The 18,195-nt window shown below is 44.1% G+C and overlaps 2 protein-coding genes across 52 annotated transcripts in view; both read right to left on the bottom strand.

Annotated features, from left to right (window-relative positions):
* LOC126212861 (zinc finger protein 83-like) overlaps positions 1-18,195 on the bottom strand; it is a 1,762,073-nt gene that overhangs the window by 800,171 nt on the left and 943,707 nt on the right. The gene's annotated exons all lie outside the window — the stretch shown is intronic.
* The window catches only part of LOC126212871 (zinc finger protein 664-like), a 576,054-nt gene continuing 566,471 nt past the window's right edge, over positions 8,613-18,195 (bottom strand). For both annotated transcript variants that reach the window (XM_049940366.1, XM_049940365.1), the window contains exon 4: positions 8,613-11,599. In XM_049940366.1, the coding sequence (XP_049796323.1) occupies positions 10,174-11,599 (1,426 nt within the window). In that variant the 3' untranslated portion in view covers positions 8,613-10,173. The remainder of the gene's footprint in view (positions 11,600-18,195) is intronic.

Below are 18,195 nucleotides of genomic sequence, written 5' to 3' on the forward strand. Positions count from 1 at the left end.
GCTGGTAAGCGAGATGGGTCGATAACTGGAGGGCAAGTGCTTGTCCTTCCCCGGCTTAGGAATCGGGACAACAATAGACTCGCGCCAGCATGCGGGAACATGTCCCTCAATCCAGATGCGATTGTAAGTACGAAGAAGAAAACCTTTACCCGCAGGAGAAAGGTTCTTCAGCATCTGAATATGAATAGAATCAGGCCCTGGAGCGGAGGACCGTGATCGGCCAAGTGCGTTTTCGAGTTCCCGCATGGTGAATGGGGCATTATAACTTTCACGATTCGAGGAGCGGAAGTTAGGTGGCCTAGCCTCCTCTGCCTGTTTGCGGGGGAGGAAGGCAGGGTGGTAATGAGTGGAGCTCGAAACCTCTGCGAAAAAGCGGCCGAAGGCATTGGAGACAGCCTCAGGGGCCACAAGGACGTCATTCGCGACTGTCAAGCCAGAAACTGGTGAGTGGACCTTAGTGCCAGATAGCCGGCGCAGGCTACCCCAGACAACAGAAGAAGGAGTAAAACTGTTGAAGGTGCTTGTGAAAGCAGCCCAGCTGGCTTTCTTGCTTTCTTTAATAATACGACGACACTGTGCACGTAGTCGTTTATAATTGATACAATTCGCCACTGTAGGGTGGCGGTGAAAGGTGCGTAAAGCACGTCGACGAGCACGTAAAGCGTCTCTACATGCTGCGGTCCACCAGGGGACCGGTACGCGACGTGGAGAAGAAGTAGGGTGAGGGATGGAATATTCAGCAGCAGTGAGAATGACTTCTGTGAGGTGAGCGACCTGACTATCGCAGCTTATGAATGTTTGATCCTGAAAGGTCGCCCTGGAAGAGAAGAGCCCCCAGTCTGCTTTGGAGATGTTCCAACGAGATGAGCACGGAGAGGGGGTATGCTGCAGGAGATGGATAACACACGGGAAGTGGTCGCTCGAATATGTATCAGAAAGTGCCCACCACTCGAACCGGCGTGCAAGTTGGGGAGTACATATAGAGAGATCTAAATGGGAATAGGTGTGAGATGTGTCTGAAAGAAAAGTAGGGGCGCCAGTATTGAGGCAGACAAGATTGAGCTGGTTGAAAAGGTCTGCTAACAGGGAGCCCCTCGGGCAGGATGCTGGAGAGCCCCAAAGGGGATGGTGGGCATTGAAGTCTCCAGTTAACAAAAATGGTGCAGGTAGCTGAGCAATAATTTGCATCATGTCTGCCCTGGTAACGGCAGACGACGATGGAGTGTAAACGGTACAAATGGAAAATGTAAAAGTGGGGAGCGTAATGCGGATGGCAACTGCCTGCAGGCCGGTGTGCAACGTGATGGGATCGTAGTAAATATCATCCCGGACCAGCAACATAACCCCTCCATGAGCCGGGATACCTACCACAGGGGGTAGGTCAAAACACACAGAGGTGTAGTGTGCCAAGGCAATTTGATCGCATGGGCGTAGCTTCGTTTCCTGGAGGGCTACGACGAGCGGACGGTGCAAGCGGAGCAGCAACTTCAAGTCCTCTCGGTTGGAGCGAATGCTGCGAATATTCCAGTGAATAAGTGCCATCGTAAGAAAAAAAAGGGGAAGATGAAAGAAGGGGTCACCTCGAAGGCCGCTGAGGGCCTGGCTTCGAGCGAGCACTGCCGCCGCTATCAGTAGGCGGACAGTCATCGTCCATTGGGTCTATAGGTTCATCGGCCATCTTCGGAGGATGGCCGGGAGGGGGAGCTTCCTCCGCCGGTGAACGGCCAGATGTTCGGCTACCAGCGGTGCGGCCAGGCGAAACGGAGGACGGCCTGGGGCGGCAACCGCTGGGTGGCACAGGAGAAGAAATGCGCCATGGTGGAGAAGGAGAACTGTGCTTCCTATGTGCCTTCTTGGAAGGTCGTTTGGTGGAAGTACCAGTCGAAGGCTGGGAGGTTGAGGTACGGAGGAAGTCTGCACGGGACGGTTCCTTCTTGAAGGCCCGTGCATCTGACTTCTGGGTCTTCGTCTTAGCAGAAGCTGATGAAGGGGCTGGTGTCTGTGGGGTGATGGGAGGAAGAGGAGACGTCGACCGCGCGATCTTAGCACTGGCCGAACGGACGACCATGGTGCTGAAGGTCAGATCGCATGTCTGGGTTGCCACCTCCCTGGTAGTCCGAGGAGAGGCGAGGACAGTACTGTATTTCCCCGCTGGGAGCAGCGTGGGCTTCCTACTAGCCAACAGCTTGCGAGCAGCCGAGGTGGACAGTTTCTCTTTGACCCGAATTTCTTGTATACAGCGCTCTTCCTTATAGACAGGACAGTCGCGGGAGGATGCGGCATGGTCACCCTGACAGTTTACACAACGAGGAGACGGAGGTGGACAGTCACCCTCATGGGCATCCCTGCCACAAGTGACACATTTAGCCGCATTGGAACAAGACTGGCGAGTGTGATTGAAACGCTGACACTGGTAGCAGCGCGTAGGTGTCGGGACATAGGGGCGAACTGAAATGACCTCGTAGCCCGCCTTGATGCGCGATGGCAGCTTAACACTATCGAAGGTCAAGAAAAGTGTCCGGGTTAGTACAAGGTCATTGTTGACCTTTTTCATGACCCTATGGACAGCCGTCACGCCCTGCTCAGCGAGGAAAGATTGAATCTCCTCGTCAGTCAAGCCGTCGAGGGATCTAGTATAGACCACACCATGAGATGAATTCAAAGTTCGGTGAGCCTCCACCCTGACAGGGAATGTGTACAGCAGTGTGGCCCGAAGCAGTTTTTGTGACTGAAAGGCGCTCTCAGTTTCGAGTAATAAGGTACCGTTACGCAACCTGGTACAAGATTTGACAGATCCGGCTATGGCATCGACTCCTTTCTGGATAACAAAAGGGTTGACAGAGGAAAAATCCTTTCCCTCCTCAGATCGAGAAACGACGAGGAACTGTGGGGCAGGCGGTAGTACTTTTGTCACTGGTAGCTGGTCAAGTTTCCGTTTTTGGGCAGAAGTCGAGAGAGATGGAGTGAAATCCATTGCGGAGGAATCCCCCATGAATGCCAGCGTCTCCGATGGCGCGCTCTTTCCTTGTGGGGACCCTCTCAGAGGGCACTCCCGCCTTAGGTGAATGTTTACACCTCAGGTCACACCTCCCGAGAAACAGACGGAGGGAACAATCGACATGGTCAGAAGGTATCAGCTCAGGCAATCACCCCTCCCCGGGCCTGGCCTGTACCAGGGCGTATGCGCGTACCTTACATGTCTACCCAGGGCGGGGAATTACGCGTTACCCCGTCACCGGCTACGCGTGCGAACGCGTGGGTCGGCCTTCAGGCGCGCACAGGGAGGAAGGAAGAAGAGGAAAAAGGAGAGAGAGAGAGAGAGAGAGAGAGAGAGAGAGAGAGAGAGAGAGAGAGAGAGAGAGAGAGAGAGACTGTCTCAAACGCCGAGGCGGAGACCAGAGAAGGCAAGGAGAAGAAGGCAATGAGAAGGCAAGGAGATTGTGCAGGGGAAGAATAAGGAAGACAGTGAGGTGGAGAAGAGCAAAGGAAGGAACCAACCAAAGGAAGGAAGAAACGAGAAGTGAAAAAGCAAAATGACCGCAAATAGAGGTCGTGGAACCGTCCGTCTCCGGACGCAGGTGCTAACTACCCTCTTGAGGGGGAGGGACTCCTTTTAGTCGCCTCTTACGACAGGCAGGAATACCTCGGGCCTATTCTAATCCCTGGACCCGCAGGGGGGGGGACAGCATCTAACATCCGGAGGTAGGAAGGACGGGCCGATCCATAGACCACGCTGCCATAGTCTAAGCGTGATCGAACAAATGCCGTATAAAACTGTAGGAGGCGGGACGTGACAACTCCCCATGTTTTTCCGCCAAGGCATTTCAAAATGTTCAACAACCGGAAGTCCTTTGTTCTTAGGTCTTTCAGGTGTGGGAGCCATGTTAACTTCGAGTCAAATAATAAACCCAAAAAGCACACTGTGTCTTGAAAAAGTAAATACGGTCCCCTATAGTAAGCTCTGGTTGGATAGAACTCTGACGAGCACAATTAAAATTGACATACACAGTCTTCTCAGGTGACAACTGGAAACCAGTTGTCTGGGCCCAGGTGTCCAGCCTCCTAATGGTAAGTTGTAGCTGCCTCGTCATTGTTGAAAGATCAGAGGAAGAGTAGAAGATTGGAAAGTCATCCACAAACAAAGAACTGACTGCAGAGGAAATGCCATTGATAGCGATGGCAAACAATGTGACACTGCCCTGGGGCACACCATTCTCCTGAACATGGCAATCTGACATGGCATCGTCAATGCGATAACGAAAACGCCTGTCCTCAAGGGAGGATTGGATCAGAAGCGGCAGGCGTCCACGTGGTTCCCATTCATGAAGTTGGCGAAGGATGTTGTACCTCCAAGTAGTGACATATGCTTTTTCAAGGTCAAAAAACACACAAACTATATGGTTTCGGCGTAAGGAAGACTCCTGTACCGCCGTCTCCAGGAGAATTAAGTTGTCAAGAATGGAATGGTAGCGCCTGAAACCACACTGGGAGTGGCTCAGGTAGCCTCGAGACTCGGGCAGCCAGATGAGTCGGCGGTTGACCATACGTTCAGGAGTCTTACCCATACAACTAGTAAGGGCGACACTCCGATAACTCTTAGGGGCGCTACAGTCCTTACCTGATTTACAGAATGGAATTAAGATTGCATCCTTCCAATTCGTGGGGTACTGTCCATCAAACCAAACCCGACTGAAACAAGAGAGGAGCTGACCTTTCCCACAGATGACGAAGCACGGTATAATGGATCTCATCAGGTCCTGGAGCGGTGTCTCTGGTTGCAGCTTAAGCTGATTCCAGTTCCCACATGGAGAATGGACGGTTGTACACTTCTTCACTGCGCGAGAAAAAATTGAGCTTCCTCATCTCTGCAGTCTGACGGAATACCTGAACAGCAGGAGCTTGTCTGGATAACTTAGTAACAGTAAAGAAGTGTTCAGCTAAAACGTGAGCCATCTCTTTCGGTGTGTCCACCAAGACCGCATTATTTGACAAGGTTGTAAGGGGATTGTAATGGGGACTACCCTTGCGTGAAATCCGTCTTATTGATTCCCAAACGTGTGCAGCAGAAGTGGACCAATTAATGGGAGTCGCGAATTCCCTCCAGGAAGCCCTCTTCCATTCTTTGATCACTCGCATTGCATGTGCTCTTGCAGACCTGAAGACATGAATATTGTCTGCAGTTGGACACCATTTGAAGTTCCAAAGAGCTGTCCATCTGGCCCTGATTGCCAATCGACAGTCGACATTCCACCAAGGTACAGGCCTTCGTCCGAGGTGTTTACTAGACCTGGGGATGGACTCTGCAGCAGCCCTTTGGATCTCAAGAGTGATATGGGCCACCGCCTGTTGTGCACAAACCTTTCGTTCAAGAACCAATTTGCCCTTTGTATCATCCACCTGCGTGGTCTCCTGCTGGCGACTGTCGTAGGCACCAGACGAATTCACGCAGGGAAGTGGTCACTAGAATGTAAATCTGGAGACTCTTCCCAGTGAACTGAATCTGCAATAGCTGAGGAACAAAAGCAAAGATCAATAGCTGAAAAAGACCCTGTAGCTGTGGAAAAGTGAGTCATCTGACCCACGCTCAAAAGGCAGATATCCTCAGAATGGACGAGTCACTCGATCAGCCGACCCCTGGAACAAGTAGTAGCCGAGCCCCACAGCCCGTTGTGGGCATTGAAGTCACCCACAAGAAGGAATGGGCGCAGAAGTGCCTGGAAGAGTTCTGTAAGTGCGTCCACAACCAAAAGGGGGGGGGGGGCTGGTACAAAGGACACATTGTGATAGTAAACGGAGAGAGAACTTTCACAGCAATTGCTTGGATGGTCGTGGTAAGAGAGGAACAGGAGAGGAGTGGTATCTGTCATCAAGAAAAATAGCCACTCCACCTTTAGCCCTGCCTGCATATGTGGTAGCCCCATAATGTTGGTGTCTCTGTGAGTTTAAGATGCATTTCTTATAAGCAGATGCAGAAATGTTTATCCTGGGCCAGCAGCTGCAATTCTTCCAAATGCGAGTGATATCCATTCAAATTCCACTGCAACACAGAAGTCCCTATGGAAGCCATTGGTTAGCAACAGTGGTTCTTTCCTTTCTCCCTTGGAGGCAGTGGTTTACCGGGGAGGTCAGGGGGAACGTTAGTCAGTTCTGCATTCTCTAGTTCCTCTGATTGGAGGTCAATATCTTCAAGAGCATAGTCGCCATCAGATAGGAGGAGCACTCATCGATCCAAAGGCTTACCTACCGCTTTATTGGACTTCAGAACTACTTTTAGAAGGACGTTTTTCTTTACTGACAGGGGGAGGAGACTGCCTGGGTTGCTTGGATGGCTTAGGTGACTTCTGAAGTTGGGGAGTGGTATATGGCTTAGATGGTAAGTCTACTGCTGACGGCTTCTGAGCTACATCAGTTCCAAGTGGAGCATTTCCCCCCACAGGTACAGTAACAAGTGCATGTGCTCGTTCTGAATCTGTGGTCTGGGTTTGTATGAAGGCATCACACTTAGCTATTAGTGATTTAAGGGCTGATGCAAAACAAACAGCAAAAACTGGTGGTTACATGGCTTTGAAAGCCTTTTTAGCGTCACCATAGGATATGCGTCTCTGTACGTTCAACTCTTGAATTTTCTTTTCCTCATTGTAAACCCCACACTTTATGATCCACCCAGAGCAGTCAACACATTTCGGAGGAAGTGTACAAGAAGTCCCCGACTCGTGAGTGAGGCCTCCACAATTGCCACATGTAGCCTTCCCATTACATCCCATAGTGGTATGGCCAAATCTTTGACATTTATAGCATCGCATGGTGTTAGGAACAAATGGGTGAACCTTAAGGCAGATATAGCTGACAAGGATATGTTCCAGTAATTAGGGAATACTAAGTGTTAGAATATACGTTGCCAATTTTTCCAGTTTTCCATTGACTCTCCTCATATAATTCTGCACCTCTGTGATGCCCACATTCTTCCACTCTTCACCAACTCCATGGGGTCCATCTCCATTATATCAGAGCAGGTAACCACACCCTTAGTATACTTATATACCCACATAGTTTATATACCCACATGGTGAGCATGCTATGTTCCATATATGCTGCAGCAATGCCCTCAAATGCGCACTTTTCGCCCTTTATACCTAGAGTGCTACCGACTAGTTAACTCGGACCACCTCGTCATTTATAGTTTCTACCCCATATCTGGCTGCTATGTTGTGTTTCAGTAATATGTCTTCCTGTGATCTCATTTTGCTGATTTCGACTTTGCTTTATGTGTTACTGCTTATCAGGGTTAGCTTCACAGCATTTTTTATTGTCAACTATTCTTCTAAGGTACAGATCGTTGAGATACTAAGACTGACACAAAGGGTGTATTATTCCACGTCATTGCATGCAGTAACTCTTCCACTTACTCTGAAAGAAACAATCTGAAGTTGTCTCCATCAGCAGGTGTAAGAATAGTGTCTAATATTTCAACAAAATGATATAACAGATGGTTCTCTGAATCCGAAATTTCTGAGACAGCGAAAAGCGTAAAGTGAAATCAAATTTACTGAAAAATTTGATTGGAAAGAAAACAATTTTTGTCAACTTTAGCACACAGTTAACAATATTTCTTGGGACATAAATATCAACAAAGGACTCACTATTTATGTTATTTTTGACACAAGATATTTCGCTGACAAATACAAAGGCTTCTGAAATGCCTTGATGTTTATTCCACATGTACAGTAAAGAATAGGGCAAAAATCGTATCTGATTGACAAAAAATTTAATGTTCAGTTAATTATGATATTTAAGTATGCATCTATAACCAACAACATATACAAGTAATTTCCATTTCCCTTAAACTTTTTATGTCATAATTACACACAAAATTGACATTTCTATACATTCCCACTAACCGTTTAGGCCCTTTGTAGCTGTCTATGGATGAAATGCTCCTTTCTACCAACAGTTCAGTATGAACGTTTCTAATTATGTGTCTGATCTCGAAAGCTACAGTAAAGACAGAGAGTATTACTAAATATATGACCGAAGCAGGTCATCCATTTTCAACACACCAGAAGTTATTGGAAATTTAAGAAATGCATCACCAATTTTCAATAATGGACGAGAGCTGTTCTGTAGCCATTCTACTTAACTTTTTACACATATTATATGTGTTAAATATCAAATTTACAAGACATGTATAACATATTATATACTTACTTGAATATAAGATGGGTAAACTCTCACCTGCCAGGAATTAACTTCTCACTCTAGTAGAAAATCATTCCTGAAGCTACACCATTTCTGACACCATATGAATATAATTAAAATGATTTTAAAGAGGTTCAGAACAAACTTCAATATTTGAGAACAAGAAAGAAATGATCAGCATACTCCATTTCCCTATGAAGTAGCACAATTCTTTTGGCAACAAAAACACAATAAACAAAAACTGTCACTGATGGCTTTCATGCATCACACAAAATGAGACAGTATAAAATGCGTATGAACAGAAGTCAACAGACTACATACGAGGACACATGAAGTACAGTGGGTATCATCAACTAATAATTATGTAGGAACACTGAACTCATGATGTGCATTGAATATGACATGTAATTATCAGAATAGTTTATTAAAATCAAATGACAAGCTGTTGACAGAAAAGTCACCTTTAAATCACTAGATCTGTTATGACTTAATTTCCAGCAATCCTGATAAGAACTATTTTCTTTTCACCTGCTATAATGGTACTCTTGGTGGTAACAAATTTTATAAAGTAACCAGGCTTCACAGATAGCACTCCAGAAATACTCTGCACATTGCACCATGATACTTCAGTATCCGTTCGCCAAGGAAGCCCAGATGCACATTACTTAATGCAGATACACACATTAGTTGACAACGTATATCTCCAGAAGGGAAATGGCTAAGTATTACCAATCAATATGGACAAATGGTTGACAAACAGGAACAAACTCATTTCTGTTTCCTTTGCCACATAAGAAATCAAAACGGGTTGCAATACATAGGCAGCAGAAGATACCATTTTACAGCTAGCAACTGACAGATTTAATACTTTATCCTATATTTACTAAACATACCACTCTTTTAGAAACAATTAAGAACTATCTTTGATGGAACTGTCAATTATTTCAACAGAAATGTATTCCACAGCTAGTTGGTTACAAAGGCATGTCATAGAAAAGCACCACAATTGATTAATTTGAGGTGGAATCAGATTATTCAGATAATACTAACAATCAAGCCTTATTATAAATGTATAAATAAAGAAACTTACACAAGCAACCTTCAGACACAAATGTTGATACAATGAACAATATTATATAACTATTAACTAATAAAAGTTTCAAATGTCCCACACATACATCAATAATGAAGTCTCAAAAGAAAGTTTCTTCAAACTATCTGTTGTATATGAAATTTAAATAATGTATTGATATATGTATAAACATGTAATACAATAATGTGTCCAAAAGTGCACTGATTATTACAACAGGAGAAAAAATATATTTTTTATACTACTACCATATGTACAACGCTGAAGTCACTGTTTAGACTGTTCTACTGACATTTTACAAAACTACCTTAAATGAGGATAAATTATAATTAGCAATATCAGTAAAACTACACCGGTTAAATACAAGGGGTACATACATTAAACACAATTCTCAATTTTCATTTAGATCATTCAAGAGACAAATAAATACAAGTAGAACAAACACTTAACACACACAAACACTTAACACACACAAACACACACACACACACACACACACACGCGGCTGGATACAAGGGGGCTACTTTTAGCCAGTTTACACACGCAACAATTATCTCTCAAAATACAACCTTTAAAAAGTTGGTCTGCATTTCTACATGTAAGATTTTCCACAAAAACCTGTAAAAATTTTTCGACTAGGCACACCCGACAATGATCAGGCTTCTGATACTTTAAAAATGGGCTCTCCACAATGCACTGATATAGAATCATAATAATATCTAGAACAATTCCCTCTGTGCAATTACTGTTTTCTGTCTTCAGCACATACTGCTTAAAAAAATCTAGTGGTGTTTTTGCAGCTGATCAGTGACATATTTTAATGAGGTCTGTCTTCTATATTAACATACCTCCCTAGCTTATCGAAATTTCTTTAAAATATTCCACAGTTATAAAATTTTTGTACCCTGGTGAATGTGTATTAACCTATGCGCATTCAGACTACCAGACTGAGTAAAGGCTTTGCCACAAATGTCACATTTGTACGGTCTCTCGCCAGTATGTATTAAATTGTGTTTCTTCAGAGTGCCAGACTGTGTAAATGATTTGTCACAAACAACACATTTGTGTGGTCTCTCACCAGTATGTATCAAAACATGATTCCTGAGTCCACCAGACTCCGTAAATGATTTTCCACATACATTACATACGTGTGGTTTCTCACCAGTATGTCTTAATTTGTGCACCTTGAGAACACATCGATTAGTAAATAATTTCCCACAGATATCGCATTTGTGTCTTTCCTCGCCATTATGTATTGATGTATGGATATTTAGATTCCGAGAGTTTGTGAACGATTCACCACAAACATTACATTTGTGTGATGCCTCAACAGTATGTTGTATTAAATGGGCCTTAAGAATATTTAACCTTGTAAACGATTTACCACAAAACTCACATTTGTAAGGTTTCTCCCCAGTATGTATTAATACATGTCGCTTCAGAGTAGTGGATAAAGTAAATGATTTCCCGCAAACATGGCATTTGTGGGGTCTGTCGCCAGTATGTATTAACTTATGCACCTTCAGGGTAAAGGATGCCGTAAAGGATTTCCCACAGATCTCACAGTTGTATGGTCTCCCACCGATATGTATTAAGGAATGCATGTTGAGATGACTAGCCAGAATAAATGATTTCCCACAAACGTTACATTTGTGCGGTCTCTCATCAGTATGTGACAGAGCATGCTGCTTGAGATGAGAATAGCGAATAAAAGCAACCCCACAAATTTTGCATTTATGTGGTCTATTGTTAGTATGTATGTAATAATGTTTCTTAAGACTGCGCAACGCATCAAACGATTTTCCACATACGTCACATACGTTTGGTCTATCATCATTGTTCGTTACTGAAGGACTTGACTGACTATAGGATTCCCCAAAAATATCAGATCTGTTTCGTTTGATATTAGAGACTGTGCTATGTTGTTCACTTTCTTCTTCGCTAGTCCTTTTTTCCACCATTGAATGCCTACTCAAGCCATCATGGGTATGAAATACTTCACCACAGGTGGTACAGATATGTACAGGTGGTTGTACACCATCAATATGTGTAAACACATGCAATATTAGACTGTACTTTGACAAAAAGGTTTGCTTGCATGAACTACATGTGAATTCATTTTCCTTGAAGCTGTTATTACTTCTAGCACATAGGGCATTATCCTGCTTAGAGAAACACACTTGATTTAGAGATCCACTACCAACAACATGTGTCGATTTCTCTGCATCAATGTCCAGCTCCTCACAAGTCACTCCCTGCAGGTGTGTTTCTTCACATCCAGTGTTACCAGACTCATTAGCGATTTTAGTCAACCTGAAGCATGAACAGAAAGGCAGTAAATATCTCATTCTCTAGATACACAAACATTACTTCAATAGTCTACAAATTGTTATTTCTAATGGAGAAATAGTTTCAAGTATACACATAAGAACATTCCTGCTCATTCACTGCTTATGAGATGAAACTGTTTCACAAACGGCAAGATAAACGAGAGGTGGCTTGAACCTCGGATGGTTCCAAATTGAGTTTACAGTGGTATTGGTAATAATATTACAACAAACATTTATGATAACACCAGCGGTACACTGAGTTAAACAGCCTGAGGAGCCTGTTTTTCAGAAGAGATGATTATATGGGAAAATTTCAATTTTTCCACTCATATATTGCATATTTTCTAAGCTAACTGCAGTTACATTTTTGGATCAAAATAGGAAAGTCAATTTATAAAAATTGACACCAAAGTAAAGCTTGTATTCGAGTTCGCATTAATTTTCCCCACACGTTCTATAGTTAAGTTATGATTATATGTCGTGCAGTAATTAGTTGCACTTAGTGCACACTATCCATCCTGTATTTGTTGTTTTATGTAAAACACTGTGGCAGTAAATGCATGTATAGAGTACATGCGAGGTGCGAGGTTACCCTTTTCGTATTGTTCTTTGGTCATTACTCATTGATTTACAATGGTGCTGAACTGTCATGTTACAGCCTCATGTGTGTGTGTTTCTGTCTGGGTCAATAACTGATGCTATGATGTCATTCGATTGACTGTAGGTGCCTTGGTTTTCTTGGTTACATTAAATGAGAAGCAGTGAACTGTGGGAATTTTGTAATAATGATTTTAGAGCTTAAATATTAGGTAAACATTTTAAGATGTAATCTGTTGAATACGATGTAGCAGCCACAAACACTGACAGCAGGGCAGTCCAGTGTAATGGAAGGACCTTCAAAAATCTTCCTGCATGAAATTACATGCCTGTTAGGATTATGAAGATAATGCCTGGAAGTTGGAAAGATAGATCAGCTAAAAAAAGATTAAAGTAAGCCATAATCAAAGCACCGAGTGAAGTGCAGCAGAATTTAAAAAACAAATCCAAACTTGAGAACAGTGCAAGCCTCTTCTTGAGCTACTGGGATCTAGTCACAAGGCTACTGGAGCAGAATTTAGAAAACAAATCCAAACTTGAGAACAGTGCAAGCCTCTTCTTGAGCTACTGGGATCTAGTCACAAGGCTACTGGATTTGTGGTAAAGATACAGATGACTAGGTGGTCACAGATTGAGGTGATTGCAGAGCACAGATGAGAACGAAATGTAATGAAGCTTTAGCCCTGATGCAGAGCTGGTGCTTACAGAACAAGCTGCAAGTGGTAGTAAATTAAACAAATTACATAGTGCTAAAAGGTAAACCATCTGCAACATGGTATTTGTTTTTCAGACTAAACAATCTTCAATTAATAGACATTCCTCATATTGCTAACTCGGTCTTTATCTTGATAATGATCTCATTTTTAAAGGCTATGTACAAACTATGCCCAAAAACAAACCACAAAATTAATTTACAGGATTGCAAATATCACCAGAGGTCAATACAGAATAACACTTGACACAGGACAGTAACTTGCTGCTGACTGACTGCTGTAGCTGGGGCCAATGACTGGGCATATAAAATTATACAGGGAGAGCCATTCACAGCACTACATTGGACGCAGAAGACAGTATTTCTACAAATCATAGTTGCATATGGATAAATACTAATAATCCTGTAAATACACTTCCTACAATTGCAATTTTGGAGGAGCCACTTACTGCCTACAAAGAGAAAATGTGAAGAAAATGCAGGTGGTAACTAGAGATGTACTGCACAATATAGGTGCTGAACAGAGGTAGGCAGACAAGGAAAGTCAATGTATGTAGACACATATGGTACTGGTTAGAGGGTGTGTTCACTACTGCCAAATGTTAAGGAGTGAAGTAGACTAAATGACTTCCTTCCAGCAACTGGTTTTGCAAAACCTAGGCATTGACCCTAACCCTCATATCGATGCATATTCAAGTGCAAAGAAGACAACTTTGTGTGGTCAGACTGGAATCATGGTACATCATTCTTCATCACAGTGATCCAGATGACTATTCTGAACGATACAGGTGAGTGGTCCAAGCAATGTCCACTTTTAAAATGCTATGATCCAGAAAAGCACGTGAAATTTTGCAGCGTCTTTAAAGAATTCAGTGGGGAAAAAAAAAGGACAGGAAGTATACATAACTGAATCAGGTGCAACCTGATAATCCAAAGAAAATAACATGCAAAAGTAGATGGAAATTCCCTGTATCTCGTCTTATAATCTTCTGCTACCTACTGCCACTCTGATGATTTTCACGTCTGTGTTCTGACACTGACTGGCTTCGCTCAACTCTGTGGAGCTGGCTCTTCAACCACTATCACTGGTTCCAACTAAGCACAGGGAGCAGAGGCCACTGCCGAGTTCATGGTCTGAACCGAAGGGGGTGCCACACTTCTCCACCACTTTTCCTGTGACCTCGATGTTGAGCGCCCATAAGCCCAAACTTTTCCTGTGCCTCTCTTCTTCTTGCTGATTTTTTCACATTTGCTTCATAATTTATTGCCTCTTGGATCCCATTTCCAGAATTTCTACATGCTGTAAGGCTGCAACACAGAGAGGACACTGACCACCTTTCTTATGGGTGCAACTGCAACTGTCATGGCTGCCAGCACACTGATTACATATCACCTGATTTTAACACTATTGTGTCATGTGCTCTATTCATTGACATTTAGTGCTGAATGCAGCTGTGAGAGGTTCCACCTTAAAAGTCAAAGCATATTAGCATATCCAGCATGAAGATCATTTAGATGACATCCCCTCTGTTCTTGAGGCCTGTACTGTTCTCAGATATATCTACTGCCAGGATGAACAGCGGAGGTCTCTTCTTATCAGTTCGATTGTGACGCTTCTGTAGCACATTGAATCCATGGTCAAACAGTGCTTGGTGCGGTCTTATCATCAAATGTCCATGGCAGCCCTTGTAGGAGGGCTGTTAGTTCTTGTGTCTTCTTCTGGAGAACTGCCCTACTTGGGTATTCAGTCTGATAGCCCTCAATCTTCTTCATGGTCACATCAAGTGATTGCACATAGCTCCAGTGCGGCATTGTTATTAGCTGCAGTGACCTTGAGGGTGTACTGAAATTGCAGAATCCATATCATTCAATTTATCCCCTGTATACTGAATGTATACAGGTAGGATATTACAAAAGTATCTGTCACAAAGTAGCGCTACTTCTCTTCTATGTAGCCCTACACCTTCTGAATTTCACTTATATCTAGGGACAGCAAAAAATGGTGTCTATTGGGTGAACTCGGCATGAGTTGGCTCTACAAGTTCTAGTGGCTTCTGATCACAGACACTGAATGCATACAGCAGTCTTCTGTGTACTGTTTGTGCAGTCTAATTACTGTGCATTAGTTTAGCTTAACGCATCTCTCATTTGAGAGCTGGAAAAGCAATTTGTCCCATCATGTAGCAGCAATAACAGCTGATATCACCAAATTGTCCAACATACCAGGCTGATAACCAGAATTTCTGCAAAAATTAACAATACATGCAGACAGTCATAACTTTTCTCCTTTATGTAGGAGACTGAAAATCAGCTGAGAAGCTTAAGAAAACAGGTTTACATTTAACCTGCAAATCTTTACTACACATTATATTTCAACATCATTTTTCCGGACTTTTAGTCTTCAGTGTTTCTAACCTTGCTCTTACAGAAAATTATGGAAAGGACGATACTGACACAACATTCTTGTACTGTTGTAACAAATATTGTTGTTGATGTTGTTGTGATCTTCAGTCCTGAGGCTGGTTTGATGCAGCTCTCCATGCAACTCTATCCTGTGCAAGCTTCTTCATCTCCCAGTACCTACTGCAGCCTACATCCTTCTGAATCTGCTTAGTGTATTCATCTCTTGGTCTCCCTCTACGATTTTTATCCTCCACACTGTCCTCAAATACTAAATTGGTGATCCCTTGTTGCCTCAGAACGTGCCCTAACAACCGATCCCTTCTTCTAATCAAGTGGTGCCACAAACTCCTATTCTCCCTAATCCTATTCAATACTTCCTCATTCGTTATGTGATCTACCCATCTAATCTTCAGCATTCTTCTATATCCACATTTCGAAAGCTTCTATTCTCTTCTTGCCCAAACTACACTCCTGGAAATGGAAAAAAGAACACATTGACACCGGTGTGTCAGACCCACCATACTTGCTCCGGACACTGCGAGAGGGCTGTACAAGCAATGATCACACGCACGGCACAGCGGACACACCAGGACCCGCGGTGTTGGCCGTCGAATGGCGCTAGCTGCGCAGCATTTGTGCACCGCCGCCGTCAGTGTCAGCCAGTTTGCCGTGGCATACGGAGCTCCATCGCAGTCTTTAACACTGGTAGCATGCCGCGACAGCGTGGACGTGAACCATATGTGCAGTTGACGGACTTTGAGCGAGGGCGTATAGTGGGCATGCGGGAGGCCGGGTGGACGTACCGCCGAATTGCTCAACACGTGGTGCGTGAGGTCTCCACAGTACATCGATGTTGTCGCCAGTGGTCGGCGGAAGGTGCACGTGCCCGTCGACCTGGGACCGGACCGCAGCGACGCACGGATGCACGCCAAGACCGTAGGATCCTACGCAGTGCCGTAGGGGACCGCACCGCCACTTCCCAGCAAATTAGGGACACTGTTGCTCCTGGGGTATCGACGAGGACCATTCGCAACCGTCTCCATGAAGCTGGGCTACGGTCCCGCACATCGTTAGGCCGTCTTCCGCTCACGCCCCAACATCGTGCAGCCCGCCTTCAGTGGTGTCGCGACAGGCGTGAATGGAGGGACGAATGGAGACGTGTCGTCTTCAGCGATGAGAGTCGCTTCTGCCTTGGTGCCAATGATGGTCGTATGCGTGTTTGGCGCCATGCAGGTGAGCGCCACAATCAGGACTGCATACGACCGAGGCACACAGGGCCAACACCTGGCATCATGGTGTGGGGAGCGATCTCCTACACTGGCCGTACACCACTGGTGATCGTCGAGGGGACACTGAATAGTGCACGGTACATCCAAACCGTCATCGAACCCATCGTTCTACCATTCCTAGACCGGCAAGGGAACTTGCTGTTCCAACAGGACAATGCACGTCCGCATGTATCCCGTGCCATCCAACGTGCTCTAGAAGGTGTAAGTCAACTACCCTGGCCAGCAAGATCTCCGGATCTGTCCCCCATTGAGCATGTTTGGGACTGGATGAAGCGTCGTCTCACGCGGTCTGCGCGTCCAGCACGAACGCTGGTCCAACTGAGGCGCCAGGTGGAAATGGCATGGCAAGCCATTCCACAGGACTACATCCAGCATCTCTACGATCGTCTCCATGGGAGAATAGCAGCCTGCATTGCTGCGAAAGGTGGATATACACTGTACTAGTGCCGACATTGTGCATGCTCTGTTGCCTGTGTCTATGTGCCTGTGGTTCTGTCAGTGTGATCATGTGATGTATCTGACCCCAGGAATGTGTCAATAAAGTTTCCCCTTCCTGGGACAATGAATTCACGGTGTTCTTATTTCAATTTCCAGGAGTGTATTTATCATCCATGCTTCACTTCTATACATGGCTACACTCCATACAAATACTTTCAGAAACGACTTCCTGACACTTAAATCTATACTTGATGTTAACAAATTTCTCTTCTTCAGAAACGCTATCGTTGCCATTGCCAGTCTACATTTTATATCCTCTCTACTTCGACCGTCATCAGTTACTTTGCTCCACAAATAGCAAAACTCCTTTACTACTTTAAGTGTCTCATTTCCTCATCTATTTCCCGCAGCATCAACCGACTTAATTCGACTACATTACATTATCCTCGTTTTGCTTTTGTTGATGTTCATCTTATATCCTCCTTTCAAGACACTGTCCATTCCTTTCAACTACTCTTCCAAGTCCTTTGCTGTCTCTGACAGAATTACAATGTCATCGGCGAACCTCAAAGTTTTTATTTCTTCTCCATGGATTTTAATACCTACTCCAAACTTTTCTTTTGTTTCCTTTACTGCTTGCTCAATATACAGATTGAATAACATCGGGGAGAGGCTACAACCCTGTCTCATTCCCTTCCCAACCACTCTTTCCCTTTCATGTCCCTGGACTCTTATAACTGCCATCTGGTTTCTGTACAAATTGTAAATAGCATTTCGCTCCCTGTATTTTACCCCTGCCACCTTTAGAATTTGAAAGAGAGTATTCCAGTCATCATTGTCAAAAGCTTTCTCTAAGTCCACAAATGCTAGAAACGTAGGTTTGTCTTTCCTTAATCTATTTTCTAAGATAAGTTGTAGAGTCAGTATTGTCTGACGTGTTCCGATATTTCTACGAAATCCAAACTGATCTTCCCTGAGGTCAGCTTCTACCAGTTTTCCATTCGTCTGAAAAGAATTCGCATTACTCTTTTGCAGCTGTGACTTATTAAACTGATAGTTTGGTAATTTTCACATCTGTCAACATCTGCTTTCTTTGGGATTGGAATTATTATATTCCTCTTGAAGTCTGAGGGTATTTCG

This window comes from Schistocerca nitens, chromosome 11 (assembly GCF_023898315.1).
Source record: "Schistocerca nitens isolate TAMUIC-IGC-003100 chromosome 11, iqSchNite1.1, whole genome shotgun sequence".
Lineage (NCBI taxonomy): Eukaryota > Metazoa > Arthropoda > Insecta > Orthoptera > Acrididae > Schistocerca > Schistocerca nitens.